The sequence below is a fragment of the Cinclus cinclus genome, chromosome 10, assembly GCF_963662255.1.
Source record: "Cinclus cinclus chromosome 10, bCinCin1.1, whole genome shotgun sequence".
NCBI lineage: Eukaryota > Metazoa > Chordata > Aves > Passeriformes > Cinclidae > Cinclus > Cinclus cinclus.
The window spans coordinates 3,766,457-3,788,894 of record NC_085055.1 but is presented as its reverse complement, the minus strand read 5'-3'; the positions used below and the strand labels follow the sequence as shown (position 1 = coordinate 3,788,894).

General features: G+C 42.7%; 1 protein-coding gene across 5 annotated transcripts in view; it reads left to right on the top strand.

Annotated features, from left to right (window-relative positions):
* MECOM (MDS1 and EVI1 complex locus) overlaps positions 1-2,777 on the top strand; it is a 35,668-nt gene extending 32,891 nt beyond the window's left edge. For all 5 annotated transcript variants that reach the window (XM_062499065.1, XM_062499062.1, XM_062499061.1 and 2 more), the window contains 3 exons: positions 447-683; positions 1,246-1,432; positions 2,354-2,777. In XM_062499065.1, the coding sequence (XP_062355049.1) occupies positions 447-683; positions 1,246-1,432; positions 2,354-2,488 (559 nt within the window). In that variant the 3' untranslated portion in view covers positions 2,489-2,777. The remainder of the gene's footprint in view (positions 1-446; positions 684-1,245; positions 1,433-2,353) is intronic.
* Positions 2,778-22,438: the final 19,661 nt, after the last annotated feature.

Sequence of the window (22,438 nt, the reverse complement as noted above, 5' to 3'; positions counted from 1 at the left end):
AATTTTGACTTTAAAACTATGAATGCAATATTGGATGCCTTTTTTGGTTAAAAATGTCATATCTGATTTTCAGTTTCTTGGCCCCTACAGCTTCGGTTAAAAGGCAGTGAGTTGTTTTGCCCAGACTACATGTATGATTGGAAACTTGAGATGAAATAACTCATGAGAAAATTTGGAATGGTTATCTGAATATGCCTCTGTTAGAACAGTAGTTTTAGTAGGATAACAGGAAAATCCCATGATGGTGCTGCAACGTCCCACTGATTTCCGCGTGGAATTTTCTCAAATGCTGCCTGAATATCTGAAGCTAAGCAAGATATAAAATACAGATATCACTTTATTCTGCTGGGATAGATGCTTTTCAGATCTGCCTCCAGGAAACTGCCGATGAGAAGCTTTCATATCTGATCTGTGTTTATAGCTTGCATTTGTCTTGGTACTTTCAGAATGAATGGCAGCCACTTTAAGGATGAAAAAGCCATGATAGCCAGCCAGAACTCGGATCTGTTGGATGACGAGGAGGCAGAAGATGAAGTAATGATGGATGAAGAGGATGAAGAGAGCGAAATGGCAGGGAAAGCAGTCAAAGAGCCTGCGACGAGTGACATGCATGAGGGCACTCCCGAGGAGGATTATGAGGAAACGAGTACTTTGGACATGAACTGCAAAAGTTCCCCTGGCAGGTTGGTTCCTTCCGAGTATTGGTGTGCCCAATGGGTGGAATAAAAACAATAAACCATACAAGAGTGCCAGCACCAAACCGGCTGCTGTGGGAACCGGTCTGGAGCAGCCGCTTCCCACTCACAATAGCAACGTGCGTCTGTGTTTGGGTCAACACCAGCCCTGCTTTCAGCCTCTTCATGCAGTCTGGAGCCCTTGTTAGGAAAACTGACTGTGCTTGGGGAGCTATTGTGAGGTTCTGGGTGAGACAGGAAGCAGGGTGAGACAGTTCCATGGGAGAGACATTATCTGCTCCGTGAACCGTCCTGGATCTCTCATAATGGCCTTGTGAAAGGCTGTGGAGACACCATGAGAGAGACAAACTCTTCCTCCCCCACTCAGCTGCCCTTTCTTTAGAAAAGGAAAGGGAATTCCTTTTTTTTTCAGGATCACCATTCCATCAGGCAAGGAGGTTTCTGAACATGAAAAAGGGGGAAATTGCTCAGATGTGTAAATCTGAGAAGATGAGGGAATGCAGAAAGGATCATTTAATTGACATTTAAAACCTCTATGGTGTTTCTGTAGGTATAAAGAAGAGGAGTATAATAAGACTGGACTTTCAGCTTTGGACCACATAAGGCACTTCACAGATAGCCTCAAAATGAGGAAAATGGAAGAAAATCAATACAGTGAAGCTGAATTGGCAGCTTTCAATGCTTCCCAGCTGCCAGAGGATCTCAAGCAACCGTTGTACAGGAAATCCAAATCCCAGGTAAAAGCTTAACTCGGTTAAAATGTTATTGTCACCAAATACCTGCAGGATTAAGCTGTTAGTCTGTCAGGAAGGCTTGCTCCAGCTTTGTCAGACAGGGCTGTGCTCCATGTCCACAAACCTCAGGCTCACCCAACGTCCCACTGCACCCCAGAGACCTGGTAGTGGGTTTTGCTCCCTGAGAGCAGAGGATTCCCATACTTTTTTCTTACTTTTTTTACTGTTTTTGTTCTGCCTGCTGCCCACAGAAATTCCATGGTGAGAACTAGTCCCACTCTGCTGACACTGATGCTGTGGAGTTTAGCTGCAGCTTAACAGGGATGTGACTTGATCTTCTGGCTGGCTTGGCTTTTTTTGGTATTCTTTTAATAGCCTGTTGGATGGTACCACCTCTAGGTCCTCAGCATGTTTTACAAATAGCATTAACTGAAATGGTATCCTTGTGCTATATCTTGCAGTTTTCTAAACATTAGTTAATTAAAATGGGGGTGTTTTATCTCCTTTAAAAGATTCCTGTTTTAGAAACTGCAGAATATGCATGTATGAAAGGTCAGCAAAGGAGACTGTTATATTTGGTGAAATACAGGACGAGACAAGGGATAATGTGATGCCTCAGCCTCTTGAAAAGAGCCTCCTGTGCCAAGAATCTGAAGGCAAAGGAGACTTTGGGGCCTTGTCGACTATCAAAGGTTTCTCTGAGCTTTGTGAAACCAGATGAAAGCAGAAATTATTATTACTATTAGTGAGTCAAAAGTGTCAGTGAAAGGCTTGACAGTGGTTTTACCTAAAGCATTTTGTTGTTTTTTGGTTTTTTTTAACTAAGTGGAGCCCAGTGGCTGTAGCCTGGGGGTGGTGCAGGTCAAGGCTCAGATCCCCGCCGTGGCAGTGTGACCTCCTTGTCCTTCTTCTGTCCCCATCCAGGCCTATGCCATGATGCTCTCTCTCTCCGACAAGGACTCCCTTCATTCTGCATCCCACAGTTCTCCCAACATGTGGCACAGTATGGCGAGAGCCGCTGCAGAATCCAGTGCCATCCAGTCCATCAGCCACGTATGACAGTGCGGAGTCCTTCCGACGATGGGACCAAGTCCAAACCAGTAGCATGGCTCTTTCATATATGACTATTTAAAAGACTGCTGAGCAGAATGCCTTATAAATCTGCAGGGTCACTCATTTAAAGTCTGGTGACCTTAAACTGAATAATTTTAAAAAGAAAAAAGAAAGAAACTATTTATTCTCAATATTTTGTTTTGCACAGCAAAGGCAGCTGCTGACTTCTGGAGGATCAATGCGACTTAAAAAGAGAAAAAAAAAAAAGTTTCAGTGGATTATGTAAATGGGGCCGGGAAAAAGTGTCTTCCAGTTCACCCGGCTTTGAGGGGCAGGGGCAGAAGGGTTAAGACTGCATTGATACACACATGGGCACTCCTTTAAAGTAGGAACTGAATTGATTTTCTTTTTGTATAAGATAGTTTGACACAGGATTTGGAACAGTTGCTTTTATGTACAGAAATCTTCATTAAAGCTTTATGCATTTTAGCCCTTCAAAAAAAGAAAATAGTTCTATCAAATGCACACTATCCATCGTAAATGTAGAAAGAAGTAACAGGGAATATTTTGTTCTCTCCGTAATTCTTTTGCCTTCTCAACTGCATTGTTTAAAAAAGGAAAAATGAGAAAAAAAATGACAGAAAAAGAACGAACTCTGAGAAACAATACATAAGAGGCTTGTGTATATTGTAAACTATGAATGTTCACTACTCCAAGAAGCTAAATCATCCAGATAATTCCGTGAAAGCACCACGTTCATCGACAGCACCACTAGTTTGAATCATTGTAAGGAGATTTTTAATTTTCGACAATCACGTCACTATTTTGTTGTATTGTTTTCTTTCCCCCTACCCTCTTAATTTCTCCTTTGTGTTGTGTGTACCATGTATTTATTTGTTGGCAAACGATTGTTTGTTGATTACAATAGCACTGTTCCTGTAACAAACAGCACTGCTCCAGTCCCCCACTGCGTTATGATGTAAGGCACCCATGTACTTCCAAAAAAAAAGTGAGGTGAACTGATATGTGTATATGGGAGTGCAAAACAGTGTTTGAAATTTTCTTACATTCCTCTTTTATTTTTTTTTGCCTTTTAATGAACTAAATAACTAATAGACGCGACTTAGTTTTATTCTGTTTTTTTTTTTTTTGTAATACAGTAAATTGATTCGATTGTATAAACAGTTATAATTTCTTCATGAAAGCATGATTCTTCTGATTAAAAAAAACTGTACCCAATATTTTATGCTGGTTGTCTGCGAGCTTGTGTGATGTTATGTTCATGTTAATCCTATTTGTAAGATGAAGTGTTCCAAATTTATGTTAAAAAATAAATAAATAATGGAAGGTATTCAGTTATTTTTGGGGTTTTTTTTGGCCTTTAGTGAGGGACCAGATTTATTTTTCCTTTTGTTTATAATCTCATTTCGAAATAATCGGCAAGTTGAGGTACTTTCTTTAAATGCTTTGTACAATGTAACTGTTACGCATTTCAGTACATTACTATGGGAGGATCAACTTAAAAAAAATAATAAAGGACTACAAAACTGAAGGGATTTATTTCCTTTTTGTCTTGGTTTTGTCTGAGCTGGGGCAAAATAAAAATGAGCATTTCCTCTGCAGCAAAGATGGATCTGTGGGGTTGTGAGGGCAACCAGAGGATGGGGCACTGGGAGGTGTCTTGGACTTGGCCATGAAATGTGGGACATGAGCCAGAGCCTCTCAATAGACCAACTGGTGGAGGGGTTTAGTTAAGTCCTTTAAGTTTCAAAATACTACCTTGGAAAAGAGGGATATTTAAGTCATTTCATAGAGGAGGTTGGTGCAGGGTCACCTTTAAAGGTGCTGTAGAGCCCTGAGTTTGTGTTTTGCCTCGCTGCTGCATGTGGGGACAATGTTGGGGATCAGTGGCTTGCCTGGTGCATAGTGAAATATTCATTTACCAGAACGATCAAAATCCATGGCTGAGAAGCTAAATGAGGCTCTAGCTGCATAAAATGAGCCTTTTAGAGTCTTAAAAGGGGGAAAAAAGACAGCATTTAATTAGTTCCCTTTGAAATCAGACCCAAACCCCCACTTCTGGGCAACCTGTGGAGGAGGGATGTCAGGAAAAGCCAGTGTTCTCCTAGGGAATGCCTATCTTGCTGCTTTTCTCATCAGCAGAGATGGAAGGGCTAAGATGCTCCTCTCTCAGCCTGTGTTAGTGCACAAAGACCTCTCGTAGCTCATAAGATATTTAAGTTATATTTCAGAATAACCTGTATATGTCAGTCTTGTCTTCAGCCCAGGTGTAGGCTTGTTTGGTTTGCTCCTTCATCTTGAGAGCCTTCTGCACAAGTTGGTGGCCAGCTGAGACCTACACCCCAGTGGTTTTCATACAGGGACCTAAATCCCACCTAGAAAAAAATGTAAATAGAGGAAAAATAAAAATCCTGCGTGCATATTCTTGTACTGCACTGGCCTGAGGCAATGGTCAGGTACATGCAGATAATTGCATAAATAGGCTATTATTTTTAGTGCAGTTAAAGTCACTGTGAAACTTGGTTTTAGGTTTCTGCCAAATACAGAGAACAAATAGATTAATCAAGTCAAGTTTTATCTGCAAACAACTTTCCAGATCGTTTTCCCCTTTAATTTGATGCAATGACAATACTTATCAGCTCTGCCCTCACCTGCCCTAGATGAAAGAGGGTTTGGGAGGTGGAGAAAGGGTGGGGCAGTGTCCCCTGGGTTTAATGTTCTGTGTTACAGTAGCACACGGATCATAGACCTGTTAGGAATGTACTCCTTGAGCTGGACTCGGGGTTACTTCAACCTGCCCATAACCAGCTCTGGCGACCATTAGGGAGTGACTGCCACCAGTTCCTGGCCTGATTTTCCCATTGGTTTTCTGGAACCTGGTATTTTCTTGTCACAGCATCCCACCCAGAGGGGACAACTGTATTTGTGTAATATCACAACGAGTTCTTCAGCTCCATGTAGATCCCTTACCATGACCTTGATTTTCGTTGCCTTGTCTCAGTGCCAGAGTTGTTCACCCAGAGGAATAGCTGAAAAGCAAACCCAGATTTGATTATTCATCCCATCCCCCAGCAAGCAAAGAAAAGGGGATATTTTTTGTCTTTGTGTCATACCCTCCCCAATGGACCACACAGGTGCAATTGTCCAGATGCAAACAGATGCTGAGTGAAGACTGATGTTTCTGGCTTTCTGCCACAGTGATTTAAATTTTTTTAAGGCAAAAAAAAAAAAAGTCAATACTTTTCAAAAATCCCTTCAGCTTATTTCAGCATCATCCTACTGTTCACCCCTCTGTAGTAGTTTTCTGTAAGTCAACAAATCATTCCCATGTGATCCAGCAGCCTTCCTAGATGGAGGAGCTGCACATTACCCTCTCAATTTCTATCTACAGAACTGAACAAAGCCCTAGCATGACAAGATGATTAATCAATATTTCACCCTGGCCCAGCTCCTCAATACCCCTGTGGGGCTCAGTCACCGTTCCTGTGTCAGCTGCTGTTTCCAGTGGGTACATTTGTGGAGTAATGGGAGGGGAAGTTATTATAAAAGCATTTGCAGGGCTGCTTTTGCTCAGCTATTCAGTTTGGCCTGTTGCTCCATGCGTGTCTTGAGCTTTAAAACTTTCTGTCAGGTCTCTCACATGTAGAGCTTACTGTGAGCTCCTGGACGGCTCTGCTGCTCTCTCCTCCTTCCAGCTATATTTAGTCCCAGTTGTGGTTTTATTGCTCACTCATAGAGTGGTGTGGAAAAGTCCGTTTTAAAGATGCTTCCAGTAATGATTTACACGAAACAAAGGTATCCAGCAGCAAACAGAAACCCCCTTTTTCCATGTTAAAGCCCATGTTCCTTGCCAGGACTCCAGTGAGCAGGAAAATGTTTTGTGCAGCCTGGCCAAAACCAGCTTTTCTCCCACCATTGACTGTCTCTGTAGGTCTGGGAGTACACCTAGTCTGGGGCTGGCAAGAGCCAAATTAATTCAACTTCTGTTTCTGTACAGAATATGGTGCCAGCTTTAGGAAAAGCTCAACTCAAGTTCAGAGTAATTTAGGGAAGTCTGGAGAGAGGCTGAATATCAAATAATAAGTAAAATATAAGCACTGTGTCCCTCTTGTTTTCCATTATTTTTTCCCCGATTCAAACTCATTTGCTGCTAGTGGAAAACAATTTTCAGCAAAGTTATCCCAGAATTTAGCTTTTAGGAAGAGTAACATTTAGATAATCCCTGGAAAGAGGCCTCACTGCCACACAGCGACCCACGAACTCATGGAACATCTTGCAAGCCTTTATCCCAGAACTGCTGCCTAAACTTTGCTTGGGACTGGTTGCCCTCCTAGGTATGAACATAAACCAGACTGAACACAGATCCTTTTGCAGGGTGGAAGCAAAGCCTGCTTTTTTTTGATCCAAGAGGGTGAACATTTTAAAGGCAATTGAAGCTATTTATATCTATAAATCTATTTGGGGAAGTTTGGGAAACCTTTTATTATGAAAGGTACTGTGGAAATATGAAAGTATTGTGGACAAGGAGATTTAGCAGTCTAAGCGGGGGGTCTGAGAGAAAGCACCTCCAGCAGGCACTTGCCTTTTCCCTGCTTTATTTTAATACTAATTAATTCCAGAAAAGTAAAAGAAATTTGATGAAATGCTATACTTCTAAGAAAAAGTTTTGCCCTGGAGTCTTCAAGAAGGCCTCCCAGCTTTGGAGGGTCTAGTGGGAGAAGAGGGTTAGTGGTGATTTTGATGCTTAAATTATCAGTAATTAAGAAGTTGATTTTCGGGGATTGGAGGAAATTTTAAACAGCTGCTTCTTTCGGACCTTTTACTCCTCATTTTCATTAGCATGTGCTAAGGCAATCTGGAAAATATATTTAGATCCATATTATGCTATGTCAAGACCTCAGCATCTGTACCTTGGGGCAGATACATGTGAGATAGCCGAGGGTGGATGTGCCAGCACGCACATGTGGAAGCGTTCAATTTGTAATCTGATTATAGCCCCAACACAAAGCCCGCTTGATACCTGTGGCAGGCTCGTTTCATGGTAAGCACAGAAAATTCTCCAAGACCATGTCATGTTTCACATCACCAGCCAACTCAAACTCGAGAAGTAGCGCTTTAATTCCTGGGGAATCTCTTTCAACGGGAGCGTGTCAGCCCCAATTAAGGTCCAGGCGGGCTCGTGCTAATTGGGGTGAGGTATGCAGGGGTGTAAGGAGGCCCTGCAGCAAAGCAGCCCCTTTGTCCAGGCCACACCAGCCCTTCTGTCTTCCCAAGGGTTGCCAGTGGAGCAACTGCTGAAAATCTCCTGGAAAAGTTCACAAGTGGGGTGAGAGACTTCAGCATGGATATGAGAGCTTGGGGTGCTCAGCAGCAGCTCACTGTGGGGTCTCCTGCATTAAAGTTGCCATCAAAAGAGAGAGAAAGGTGGTGAACTGCCTTCTCCACACACAAAATGCAAACCTGACATCAGAATCCTCCAAGGATCTCATCCACACTTCTTTCTCCACTCCAAAATTTAAAAAGACTTGTTTGGACATCTGAACTACTGATACACTAGGGAAAAAAAAATAAAAAATCTTAGACATGAGCTGAGATGTTGAAATTAATTTAAACATTCAACCTCCCCTGAATTTCAGAGGAATTTATATGAAAATCCCTGCAGACTCAGTATCAGGTCATCCATAATCCAAATGAAAGTAAAACATTGGAGGACAAAATCTAATGGTCTAATTCAAAACTGATTCCTACAAATATTTGAAGGATTTGATCTTCCTAATTAGGGAACCGAGTGTTTTACTGTACCCAGCTATTTCATAGAGTCATACAATAGTTTGGACTAGAGGGGACCTTTAAAGGCCATCCAGTTCCAGCCCCTCTGCATGGGCTGGGACACCTTCCACAGCCTGGCCTTGCACGCTTTCAGGACCAGAGCAGCCACAGCTTCTCTGGGCAGCCAGAAGGCCTCAACACCCACATTGTAAAAAAATTTCTTCTTTACGTCTAGTCTGAATCTATCATCTTTTAGTTTAAAACTATCACTCCCTGTCCAGTTGCACAAGCCCCATTAGAGTCTGTCCCCTGCCCCGTGTGGCTGCAGGGCCTGTTGGGCACCAGTCTGGTGGGTCTTATCTTGAATTCATCTCTTGTCTGAGCATGGCCAGGGATATTTTCTAGCACCCAGCATCGGGGTCAGGTCTTTAGGGAGGAAAATCTTTGCTGCTCTCAAGCTAATGAGAGGTCCTAGTACATTGCCATGTCTCCCTTCCTCAGGAGGCACTCCCAGAGGTGTGAAGTTCAGTCAACTGCCATCACACTGGTGTAATAAGTGTTTGGTTCAGAAGGATCCACAGCCCCTCTGCTCTGTGTAACCACAAGCCACAAAACACTTCGCAACCCACCGTAACGATGGAGAGACCTTTATTACATTTAGACTTGATTCCCTGGTACTCCCTGGAAGCAGTTCTGATGTTTTTATTACTTAAGAGCTATTAAAACCTTAACCACTGCATGGAGCAACTCCCTCCAGCTTTACACTCATCCATAAAAACTTTGAATGGGAGACCAAGAGCTATGTTTTGGACCGAACACCCCATCAGCTGAGGAGTGTCAGAGTAAGGTCTGAATTTGTCCCTGCCCTGGCTGAACATAGAGACCAGGCTGAGATGTGCTGAAGGGCAGGAGAATGGCTTGTAGCTGAGTTTCCCCCCATGCTTTTCTCTGTTGCCTGCAAGGATGGACAGGGAGCAGGATGCCAGTGACCTTTCCTTCCCCTCGTGCTGGCTATAAGCCAAGCTCGAAACATGCCACCCTCTGTTAGCTTAGGAAACAGCAAAGTTGGACAGAAGGCCACTGTGTGAAGAACAAAGTAGAGCAGGGACTCGGGTAAATCCCACCCAAAAAAAAAACAAAAACGAACCCCTAAAAAAAAATCTTGAACCACCCTAACCTTGTCATGGTGGTGGGAGAAAAGAAGCAGGCATGGGCAAACAGCAGGATGGCACAGAGGCATTGACCAGCTCAATCTCAAAAAAAATCCTTCTGAAGCACAAGTGTAGGACCAAAACAACCTGACATGGTGTAAGGGAAATGCCACCAGCCAGAACCTGCTATGAGGGAACTCCCTGTGTTGCTCTTCATGCTGCCCAGATATTGGTGGGGTGTAACACAGAAATCAGCTCAAAACCTTTCATTATTTTCAGGGGGTTTTCTTATAGAGTTGAAAAATCTGGCTTTCCCAGCTCGCCACTATTCCAAAGTATAACTTATTCCTCCTCTGCTCTGCCACTGAATTTTTAATATTTCCTCTTTGGAAAATGTCAGGAGTCTCAGCAGGGTGTGGGTTTCTGCTCTAATACAGCTCTGCCAGGGGTGAGCGAGGCTGAAGTGCCTTAGGGCAACACTTTGCCCTTGGAAAATATATTCTAGCTACTGTCCCCACAGAACAACAAGGGGGAAAAAAATAAGCATTTTCCCAAAACCTGAGGAACCAGCCTCGTAAATTATCCACTTATAATTTTCTTCATTTCAGCTGAAACAATGATCCTGGTACATTTTCTTTTAAACTTCATCTCCCAGTCCAAGTGGCCACCTACTTTGTTGTCCAAATTTCTCGTGCAGTTCGAATCTTACAATGTGTAATCTCAGTAGGGTTATCAGTTATGTCATGCATTATACAGCCTCCAATCAGCGTAGTGGGAAACAACATTTTCATTTAATACCAGGAGAAACAGTGGAAGTCAGCGATTGATACCAACACAATGATGGGAAAAAGTGTCCAGAGGTGCTACTCACATAATCTCACTTTACAACATCTTGAAAATTCAATAGAAAGGACTCTGCTAACAATACCAGAATGACATACCACTGATTATTGTTCCTAAAGCTCTTAACAATAAGAAAGCTCTCTAAATATATCTCAACAAAAAACATATAACAGTTTATTTCTTCTTTTTTTTTTTTTTCTTTGCAAAGCACATAGTATTAGTCAACAATTGTTGTGTGGTGTGAGCCCATTTAGGGCTGTTGACTGGTAATGTTCTGGGAAATGAGCTCTTGAAAGATCTTTTTTTCTTTTTAAAACATGTATAACAATTGTATCTTAAAACAATCCTGGATCAGCAAACTGCAAGGACCCACTCTAACTTATTTTCTTAAGGATGACAAAAGAGCTAACTGCTTGCATTTTATTCACTTGCTTCCAACTGCCATGAGAAGTAAATTTTAGCTCAGAGCAGAAATGAGAACCTCTTGAAGGATCAACTTCTTGGTCTGTCTTTTCCCAGCAGCCCATTCTTAGCGTAATGTGACTTTCAGAAATGCAGTCAAATTGAACCTTAAATACACTACAATATTTCCCTCAGAAAAAAACCTGGAAATAGGCATATTTACTTCTAAACCCACACATTAGGGGATTAACTAGAAACCACTTAGGAGTCAGTGTCTACTACAGAAGAGCCCTGAAAGTAATTAATTGCTCAGCATCTTCCAAGAGCAGTATCCACCTCTGGGGCCATTCCTGCTGACCCCAAACACACAGATGAAGACATACATGGGAATAAAACTCTTCTTTTGCCTTGCAGCATCGAGCCCATTGCTATGTTTCATCACTGTGTCACTGTACAATGCTTTCAGCGTGTATGGTGTTCCAGAAACTTTTTGGTGAAGGTTAACTAGTAATTTAACTTCCTTTGATATGGTTTATATTTCAAAAACAAACTGAACCCTTACACATATTGCAGATCTTCACTGCATTTATAGCCCCCAAAAGGCCACTGAAAGATCCCTAAAAATCATTAGCTGAAGTAAACATTGAATCGCATTACAGAATCAACAACAAGGAATTTTTGAATGAAATAAATGTGTCATGCTTGAGGATATTGAGTGAAATATCCACTGGATTTTCTTTAATTGCATGCCCTTAGCCTCTCTGTTTATTATTAAAGTGGTTAATAAGCAATTCCTAAAACTAGTCCAGAAGGTGTTTTTAGCAGCCTGACTGTCAGCCCATGCCATCCAATATGTTTTCCACCAGCCTTTTGCAACTCTAGCCTGATTTCACCTTAAACACTCCTTGGAATGATTATTTTTGTTCGCTGAGCTCAGACATCAGTTGTAGAGATTCAGTTAAGATTTGTTTGCAGTCGATATAAACAACATTTACTGGGTACAACACAGGAGGAAAAAATTCCAACTTCTGAAAACATTTTAGGATGATCAAATGAAGGGATTGAGAAAACTGTGAAAATTTAACTTGAGCACTGGCTGCTTGGCCCTGCTTTTCCTATGGTACCACCACACAGTGGCTGTTATTGCCCATCAGTAACCCCAAATTTATTTAGAGGAATAGATCCATTATGTATTTCACTTGGAGGATTTTCTTCATTTCCCCACCAAACACTGTGGTTGTCCTTCAAGGCACCTTCTACTACATTTCATAGCACAGGGTTATTGAACCAACTATCTGATCTCTCTCAGTTGAATATATTGACATAAATCTTTTAGTAACTACTAAATATTCAGTGATTATTAAGTATAAAGCAAGATTTCGTTTTCTTACCATTTCTCTGATATATAAGTATAGATTTAATTAGTGGTATTCCTACAACAGCATAACTTGAAGGAAGCCTCTGCTGAATTAGGCTGACTCTCTGAGGCAGGGCTGGAAATATCCTTGGAGTTAAAGTGGTTTCAAACTCATTTTGCTGCTTTTCACTCCTTTCTGATTTTATGTACTTTACATACTCATATATTGTATATATTAATAGGTACTTTTATATAAGTATTGCATTAAATTGCATATACATTAATGTAATTTGGAGAAAGTGCTCACCTAAGGGACAGAGGCAGACACAATGAGTGTGGAAAATGAGGAGGTGCCTTCAAACTCCCCTGGCTGAAAGGTGAGGGGGCTCACCCACCTGTCCTGGGTGGGCTGTGTGTGTCCTGTCCCAGGGTCGGTGAAGGTCAGTAATGGCAGAGCTGCTGGTTATTGGTGGTTATGTTTGGTTTTGAAGTCAAGTGATAGGAAACTGCTTGAATGGCTGGAGCCAGACCGTCTCTGCAAGGGGCTGCCAAAGAGAAAAAAACACACAGGGCTGTACTGCTGGTTAATTACTTTGTTGTTTTATAACTTTATTTTTTTGTTTATTGTTAGGGGTTTTTTACTTCTGCTGTAAGGCTCCCAGTACCTGGGAGTGGGCTGGTGCTCCTCACTGGGAGCTCAGTGCCTTTGGGGATGTGGGACAAAGCACTAAAATCCCCTTGCAGACTCCTCAGCCTAAGGCCCACTGTCCCTCCTCCTCCTCCTCTTCCTCCTTCTCCCAAGAGAAAGTCCTGGGAGCAAAGTATCTCCCCCAGGTGATGGAACCCCAGCTCAGGAACACCCCACAGCTGAAACCAAAGAGCCAAAGCCCATTTGCTGAGGGTCCTCACTGTGCCACACACACTGTGCCCCTGCCCTAGGGAGGACACTGATCCCAGCCTTGCTCAGGCACAGCCAGGCCATGTCTGGAGGTGTGCAAGGCTCTGGCAGTGGGATGGGATTGAGCCTTGGACATCCCAGCTCTGGGCTGGGCACGTTGCCCCGGACTCGTGCCCAGGAGTTGCTCTTACATGCCTGTGAAAATATGTACCCCAGTAACCACACAAGTAAACATGTGCCTCGTGAACTACATGATTCATATGTGATCTGAGGTTTCAGGGGATTTCTGCATTTCTTAAATATTATCCATGTTTGAAAGTATTGTCCAGGCACATAAATAATTTTCTATTATTGACAATATTTGTGTTCCTTTCTTGATAGCCCACCCCAAACCTCGTGGCAGAGAAGCTCTTTGAAAAAAGGGTTTGAGTTTATAACCAAGAGTTTAATATATTCTGGGAGGGCTGCAATTCTTCACAGGAGCCTCAGGAATGGTCAGATTTGATGATTTTAGAGGTCTTTTCCCAACCTAAATGATTCTAAGATTCAGTAGAATGTGCCCTGGCAGGGACAGAAGCAGGCAAGAGACCCCCACAGACCCCTCCCTATGCCTGCTTGCCCACATGACATTTCTTGCCTCAATCAGTGTATCTAATATGTGAGAAATAAAGTGTGGAAAACTTATTTCAGCTGCGTTTCACGGGGCAGGCGCTTTGATCAGCCAATGCCTGAGTGTATTATTCAGCGCACAGGAAAACGGACAACTTAACTTTTAGACTTTTAGGTAAAGTGAAAAGGCTGAGACAGAGCTGTTGAAGTTGCCAGCAGTCATTAGGCAGCCTTTGGCTTTGAACAAGAATACCCAAAGCCAGGGGACAAAGTCCCCCATCCCCAGCTCCGGGGCAGCATCCACAGCCTCCTCCCCATCCATGCGCCACCAACCCACGGCAGCGCTAAAAACGAGTAACAGGGTTTAGTTAGGCTTGCATTGCTGCTGATGATTGTGTTTAAAGAGCACCGGGTGAGCAGGGATGTGCTCACAGGGATGTGTTCACAGGGATGTGCTCTAAGGGATGTGCTCACAGGGATGTGCTGACATTGATGTGCTCACCGGGATGTGCTCACAGGGATGTGCTCACAGGGATGTGCTGACATTGATGTGCTCACAGGGATGTGTTCACAGGGATGTGCTCTAAGGGATGTGCTCACAGGGATGTGCTGACATTGACGTGCTCACAGGGATGTGCTCTCACATGTGTGCTCTCACATGTGTGCTCTCAGGGATGATTCCCGGAGCTCTGCGGGTGATGGATGTGCCCCCGGCGCTGCCGAGCCCTCCAGCCCTAATTGCCGGCTGCTCTCTCGTGGCTGAGCGGGGAAGTGCTCACGGTCCCTCCGCTCAGAACGCACTTCTTGAAAACAAATCCGAGCAAAGGGCTCGCCGCCAGCTGGATATTCAGGCTGGATGTCTGTAAAGTCCCCTGTACAGCCCAGTACCTCAGCACAGGTCTACCACAGTTCTTTTCTGTTTCACCTCATTTTTGCCTGATTGAGAAGCTGAGAAACACCCAGGAAATAAAGCAAGGCAGAGGTACCAATTTTTATCTCCTTATGCTGGCAGTGCTGCTCTGTTAGCTGGTAGGTAGTGTTAGGATTTTGGAATTCATATTTCCTTTTTTTTTTTTTAATGTATGTTAGTCTGTGAAGCGGAACGCACAAGCCAGACCTGAGCAGTGCGGAAAGGCTGTCTTGATTCATTGCACTCATATGATTTTGGCTGCAGTAAATTCACTTTCCTGCTACAGCATGCAATTTGAGGGTTTATTGAGTGCTGGCACAACCAGAGGGGAATCATCAAAGTGGAGATAATTGCAGGGCTCTCGTTGCTTCTGCTGTCATTGCTTCACCAGCTATTGTCTCACTGCTCAGGAGAGCATGGCCAAAGACTTCTCAAAAGAAATAAAATAGTAAAAAAGGTCAATTTTATCCCTTCTTCTATTTCTTTTCCTTGTGGTAGGACTTACTCTTATATGTGATCCTTTGCAGTCTCTAGGAAGTTTTCGGTTTCTTCTCCTGTTTCACTATCCCTTTATTCAGAACTCTCTCTGAAAAACATTATACATGATCCTATGATTTTTGTATTGTTAGCACCCAAAATCTTGGCCACTTTCTGTTTGAGGTGGAAACCTAACACGTCTTCTCCAGCAGCAGGAGTTTTGTCAGTGCCATCCCTGGAGAAGCTTTCTGTTCACCTCAGCAAGCACCAGACGAACTGGGACAGCGTCTTCTTCCCGCAGCCTTCCCCTGCTATTTGTCTTCCCTGCTCTCCCTCCACTTCAATTCCCCTAAAAATCGCCTGGAGATCATTGGCCAGTTCAGCAGAGACAACTGCTCCATCACAGCCGAAATCTGAGCTTGCACATATGGTTGAAGTTAAGCTAAGGTCTTCTTCCCAGAAATGCTTTGTGAAGTTCTTCTCCAGGCAAGTCTTTTCCAGTAAGATAGTGTCTCCTTGCCTGCTATTTTTCTTAGTCTTGCTTTCTTTTATCTTCCTTGTCGAACTTAAATGTCGCCATTCACTGCTAGCAGATGTGGTTTGGGATTCCTACATTCTTTTATGCCTTTATTTCAGTCCTTTCATCACATCTTCTCTTTCAGCTAGGTGAATCAAAGGCCTTTCCATAGTCCAGTCAATGCAAGCTATACATGATGGCTTGTTTTATTTGGCAATCTTCTCCAGAATGTGATTCATTGTCTGCAGGTGATTCATAGTTAGGAAATTACTTCTGAACCCTGCCAGTGCTTGTGGTTGATTAAAGTTCAGAAGTCCCTGTAGTCTGCTCACCAGTGCTTTTTTGTCAACTCAAATATTTGTGCGCAGTAAAGAACAGTAAAAAGTGGATGTGCTACTGACATGAGCAATTTACTTGAATGTTTGCATCTTTAGAAAGTTCTACCAAAATATCTAGAACTGGCATGAAACTGTTTCACAATGTCTGACTAAATGAATCATGTTTTACAAATAAATATCTGTCAAATTGCTCAATTGCTTGAGATCCAGTCATTAAGCAATAAAATAAAGCAGTAAATAGGAGACATCTGCTGCAAAGTGCTACAGAAACATAAGCATCTTTCTCAAGTTACCTTCTTTGCATTTTGGTATAATGATTCACCAAAAATATCTTACCCAGGGCAATCAAACATCAGAAAATTGCCCACTCCAAAACAATATTGCATGGTACCTTACCCAAATACATCTTGGTGGAGGCTACTGAGACACTGATCAGCTGAAGTGATCACCATTATTCAGTGAGTTCAAGATAGCTCAGGGTACTGAAAACTTGAAAGAAAAATAGCATTGGAAGTCATTGTTTCTGATCTTGAATTGACTTCTTTAGAGATGTAAATGCTGCCCTTCTTTTGAAGGATAATACTTCCCATAATGGCTGAGAGAAAACCCAACTTTCCCTTTACACCAAAGGTGCTTTATGTCAGAGGAGCTTGTAGTAATAATATTAAAACTCGAGGCACGGGTGGGCAAGGGGGCTTGAAAACTGGCTCTCTAAGGACCTCCTGCTCAAATCCATTACAGCAGGAACTGAATCCCAAAGGTTGGCAGCTTCTAGGGAGATGCAGCCACACAAAAGTGGGGATAACAGCTTGTGTAATTCAGGCACATCCCCATCTGAACTGCCACTTTCCCCAGAAGGATGAGGGGCTTTCTGGCAGCATCACCCTATGGTGTTGACACAGAAAATGGTATTTTCAGGAATACAAATCAATTCAAGTACCTTTTGGACAGACACTCAGATAGCAGCAAAATTATGGACTTGTAGCCTTTTCACTTTGCTTTCGGGCAGCTTGGGCTCATTGCTTCATCAAGAGTGTCAGTTTGCAGAGCAGTGCTTGATCTGCAGTCCTTTGAGAAAGAAAATATTTTTAAAACTTATCTTGATAGTTATAGAATTTCATATGAAAAATACATTTTTCCTGCCAAAAGATTCCTACAATTCTCAAGCAGCACTTCAAAACTGGTAGAGCTGGACTGACATTGCATATTTTACTGGTAATGGAGCATAGTAAAAGCAGAAATGGAAAGGATAATGAAGTACCCAAAGCTGCACTGTCACAGAAGTATCAGCTCCTTTCAGACCTTTTCCTGGATAACATTTCAGCAGCAACAGCTCTACCTAAAATTTCGCTCATGGATTATGTTTAAAACTGAAATTGTGTGTATTAAACCCATAACTAGGCAGGTTTCTGTGTTTAATTCAAAATTCCTCAGTAAACAAACTCCGTAACTCCTCCATGCCTCAGGTTGCAACAGTTTCTCTGTACACGTCTCCAGATAGAGATGGTTTTTTTTTGCTAAAACTGAGGTTTCAAATACCTATTTAGTGACTTTAGTTACTTTCCACAGTTCTCACAAGCATAAGAAGCTCCAGCAAGGGCAATGTCTTAAAACTTCTCCCAGTGTGCTTGTTCAGACAAATATTTCTACTGAGTTCAATTCCTCCCAGAAGAATTTATTTTGGAGAATAAATGGTTAAAAGAATTCCCCCAGGACTCGACTGAGTATAAGTGTTAGCAATTTAGTAGGAACACTGGGACATTGTAAAGTTTAAAATAAGATTGAAAAAGAAAATGGTAAAACAGGACGTTAAGACCTCAGTTTTACATCTCATCCAAGAAACTGGGTCTAGTATAATTTAAATAAAGGTGTTCAACAAGTAGGAGCTGAATGAATGACTTAGAAGACATAGAAATGCTCCTGGTCAGGGGAAGTTTTTCCAAAAGCCATCAGCTGCTTTCTGCCAGCTGCCACATGCAGGTCTCACTGCCTCAGCAACGCTTCAGGTTAGATCTGCCTGCTGAGATCAGCCAAAAATGCTCCTCTTTTATAAAAAGCTACAAGCAATGACAATTACTTTGGCATTTTCTTCATCAATAGTGCTCAGCTTTGAATTCCTGTCTCATTTAGCCAAAGACATTTGGCTTGGTCGCCCTCTCTGACAGTTTAGATATTGGTGCACTTTGCTTTCATGCAAACATGTGCTTTTTATTTTAGGTTATGCAAAACTGTGTCAAGATGGTAGGGAAAATACATCCTCCTGCACCCCAGGATAAAAAGGATGGCAGTCGATTAAAATTCGTATCCACTCTTCCATGACAAGTGCATGCACATCTAGCTGATAAATGTGTTTATTTCCAGCATTCCTCTACGGTTCAGATGTCAAGAGAAGGACACACTCCACCATGAGTGGTAGAAGGACTTCCAGGAGGAGCCATGCCTCTGGCTGATCTATTCCTGGACTATATTTTTAATTATCTTGAAAATGTCCAAATCAACAAATGTGTCTTTCAAGCAGAGCTCAAATGACAGAGAACACAAAGAAATGAAACACAAAACTAGTGTGGTTTTGTTCCCTTTCCTGAAAGAAAAAGCAGTGCTTTTATAAAACTTCAGTGCTCCCAGTTGTGATGTAGAGACTCAACACACGTGGGGGACACAGGGGAGGTGGAATGGTGCCTTTCTGAACCCCCCCAACGAGTGTCACACTTGATTCCACTCAAGGAGAAGACAAATGCTGCTGGATCCAGTGTCCACATGCATTCCTGGCTGTCCAGAAGATGGTGGGGAGGGAGGTTATAACAGCATCAGGAGTTGGCTGGTCCCGTGGGACATTTTTAGGACATATAAAATAAATTTAAAACAAACAGTGAGCATGAAGCACTAACATGGTTAGAGCCCTTCTTGAAAGCCTGAAGAGGCTCCTTGGAAACAACTCCTCTTTGGAATCATTTACAAATACTGCCCCATCTGTAAACACAAGAAACATCCTTAATGTAAACAGCGTCCCTTGCTCTGGAAGTGCGAGGAGAAATGAACAGGAAGCAGGGCAGCAGAAGGAAGAATAAATCAGTGCAGGCTTTTATGAAATAAGACATCTTGGTCCTTGCTCTTATATGCACACACCAAAACCTCTTATTAAGTCCACATGGATCCAGCAAGCTCTTTGGAAAATAAAGCCTGAAGAGATGAGGAACATGAAAGGAGCATCTAGAAACAGATGGGACATGAGGTTTTCAATAAACCTGAACACAGACGGGGAGCTTACATAGCAGCAGCTAAACTGCCTCGTGCTGTGAGCCCATCAAATTTCACAAGCTTAACAACACTGGACTGACTCTGTACATGGGGATGAGAATTTGCAGAGGATAAATCCAGCCAGTTATGCGGGGCTGATGAGCTGTGTGGTGCAGCTGGAAGGATGTTTCCTCCAGGAGAATGCAAGATCCCCTTGTAGCTCATTGCTAGAATCAGCAGCTTCTCAGTAGGATTTGCCAACCTACCTTGCCTGGTCCATGGTTAATTAAAGCATCATACAATTCCCTTTCCTGTTCTGTGCCAGTGCCAAAAATTCTTGTTCTAAGCCTGGATCTGGATCTCACTTTGAAATAAATTTTTTAAAGAATCCCCAGTGTCTGGTAGTATTCCATAGTTATTATTTGTGTTTTAGGAAGACCAACAGATCCAAATATAAGACAAGAGCCAAAATGGCCATCCCTGTATCAATACAGTGCAATTCTTTGTATCTTGGAGAACTTACAAAAATAGTCAGAAATGGACAGAAATTCAAACACAGGTAATTAGCATCACAAGAGAATAAACTCCTGGTTCCTTGATATCCCCCATACTGTCCTGTCCATCTACCCATTCATCCTAGGCCTTCTAGCACCTCCTCATGACCACTTGAATATTGGTTTTTCTCATCAAGAGCTGCTGTGATACTGATGAATAGAAGTATTTCCTGGGATAGAGAAGAATGACTGCAGACAGAAGATACACCAGGTGAGACCAGATTTCCCACTAAAAAGCTTTATGTGTCTTCAGTTCTGACATGACACCGAGAGCCACCAATGAAATGTGACACAGCAGATAACACAAATCTATAGTTATCTCTAATATGTCACAGTGCCTAGAACATAATTACCCAAATCACATTCACCCTCACTCTGAGGCTGGAGATTCACAATCCATCACTTCACCGACCTCCATCAAGAGTTTGAAAAAAGGCACCTTTGAAGAAAAGCTGAATTTTATGACAACACTCTATTAGACTACAGATTAAGACAGGAAATTAGTACCTAGGGTAAAATCCTTTTGGTACTATTTACATTGGAAAGGGGCTCCGTGATTTATATCTCTATAAATATTATCTGCTCACCAGATGCCAGCTGGGGGCAAGGCTGGACTGTGTAGGGAGTAAATCAGGGCAGGACATGGTCCATCCTCTGCATCTGGTGACTCCATGGTATGGGGTGACCTCCCTGGGGATGTGGGTGGAACTGTGGATGCAAGACAGGATCCTGCATTTTGGGCTCCAGAGAATTCAGGGCAGAAATACAAGCCCAGAAATGCCCATCATGGGCATAGGAGGTGGGGCACACATACACATACTTAAATAGATTGTCTCTTCCATTTAGATCCACAGTGCACATGATTTAGGGCATATCCCAGTAATTTACGGGCACTCCTTTAAGCAGAATCAGAAGCCACCTTCCTGACTAGGGGCAGCATTTATGTAGAGGACTCCAAGCACAGCTCAGCCTTTATAAATTATATAAATCAGGCTGTGCTCAGGAAGGTGGACTTTCTCCTGACTTTATCAGACATTATCAGCCCTTACCATAAAGTCCTGACTGACAGACTGCATTGGTCCAGATTTTCCATCTCTTTCTGTGCCATGAAATCAGTCCCTTGGGATGAGCAAGGGATGAGCATGGTGCTGGGCATCTTCTCCTTCTCCAAAAGCTCTTCAAGACCCACCTCATCATCCCATGTCTTTTTGGGACACAAAGTGATATCAGCAGTTCCATCACTGCTTTTTGCCATGATTTCAGGTGGTCCTGACCCATCTGGATGGGAAGAGGTGATGATAAAGCAAATTTCCCCACATGCAAACCAGAGATGAGGTCCTTCCAAGAGGAAATCCCTGCAGTACTGGAGCTTTTGTCACCAAGTCACCTTTAAGGATTCTGTTTGTGACGTGCCTTGGGTGAGTCAGACTCAGCAGTGCCCTGGCACTTGCATCAGGCATTTGGCAGAATGAACAGAATTTGCTTGCTTTACACTTCTGAAAAGGATGGTGCTGGTTAAGCTCAAGAATGTTTTTAACAAAAGATAGCACAGCAGAAATCTTTCAAAGAGGAATTCTGTATCACTAAATATGGAGTTATTTTTCAAGTCTGAGTATGAACAGGATTTATGGCAAGATTGTGCCTTCAACTATTGCTACCGCAACTGCTGGTCCTACCCAGCCATTAAATACTGGGTTTTTGGAAGCACTGAGAGACTTTCATAGTAAATAAATGTAAGTATCCTCAATTTACAATTGGAGAAACAAAGAAAGAAAGCAAAGACTTTAGATCTTCCTGAGATCCCAGTCTGTGAAATGTCCATGCTGGAAAACCACAAAGCTCAGGGAAAAAATGATACAGGATCTAAGAAAGCTTCAACTGTTTTATAGAACATTTACACACATCAAAACATTTCATCCCAGGCCACTGCCACTGCAGGTAGCTGCTAATTAAAATCTGCTGTGCTGTGGCTACTGTCTCTAAAACTCTGGCCAGCATATGTTTTATTTCTCTTCTTTTTTTTATGTTTCTATGTTGTTTGTTTAGTTTCTGAGCTTGTCTGATGATATTTTCAAAATTCAGTTTTATGTCTGAAGATTAAATTTAATAAGCTTGTACAATATATAAAAAGATTATAATTTATTATTCAAAAAGTCTCCTGACAAGATGTCTACAAGAAACATGACCCAAACCACACTGCCTTGTAATAATACCTCTTAAAAATTCCTGACCTCCCACTAAACACTCCTGCAGACTTCCCTGCTTCAGTCCTTGCTGAATATCTCATATATGTCCCCTGCAACATTACACAGGAGGAAATGAAATGGGAAAGTCATCAGCTCAGACTGACAAATGAGGGCAATTTTCTACCACCAGGTTATTTTCTCCTAGTACTGACAAAAAAAACCATTTTTTTTCTGGCAGTGAAGGGCTGGAGACTCATGAAAACACTTTTGGATCCCATGGACACTTGGGGCATCGTCCCTTTTCTTAAAATTGGGCCACTGAGAATATGGTGCACTGGAAAAGGAGAGAGGGCTGTGCTTAGAGGGCAAAGCGAGTACAGGTGTGAGGAACACAGGTGTGAGAAGTCCAGGTGTGAGAAACACAGGTGTGGGAAGCCCAGGTGTGAGAAGTAAAAGCAAAATCATGAAGAGTACAGTCTCTCTGCAGGCAGCCCCTTCTGACAGGGTTTAGTAGCTCACAAAGCCACACCCAGGCTCAGCCCCCAGAATCACTTCTCAGGACCTCCTGCACTCCCCAGCCCTGTGTTTGCTGGAATAAAGGTTTTCCCACCAGCAGGTGACACTCCAGCCTGAGGGCAGTGTGTCCTCTGCCAGTGGTTTCCATGTGCCCGCTGACCTGGCTCTCTC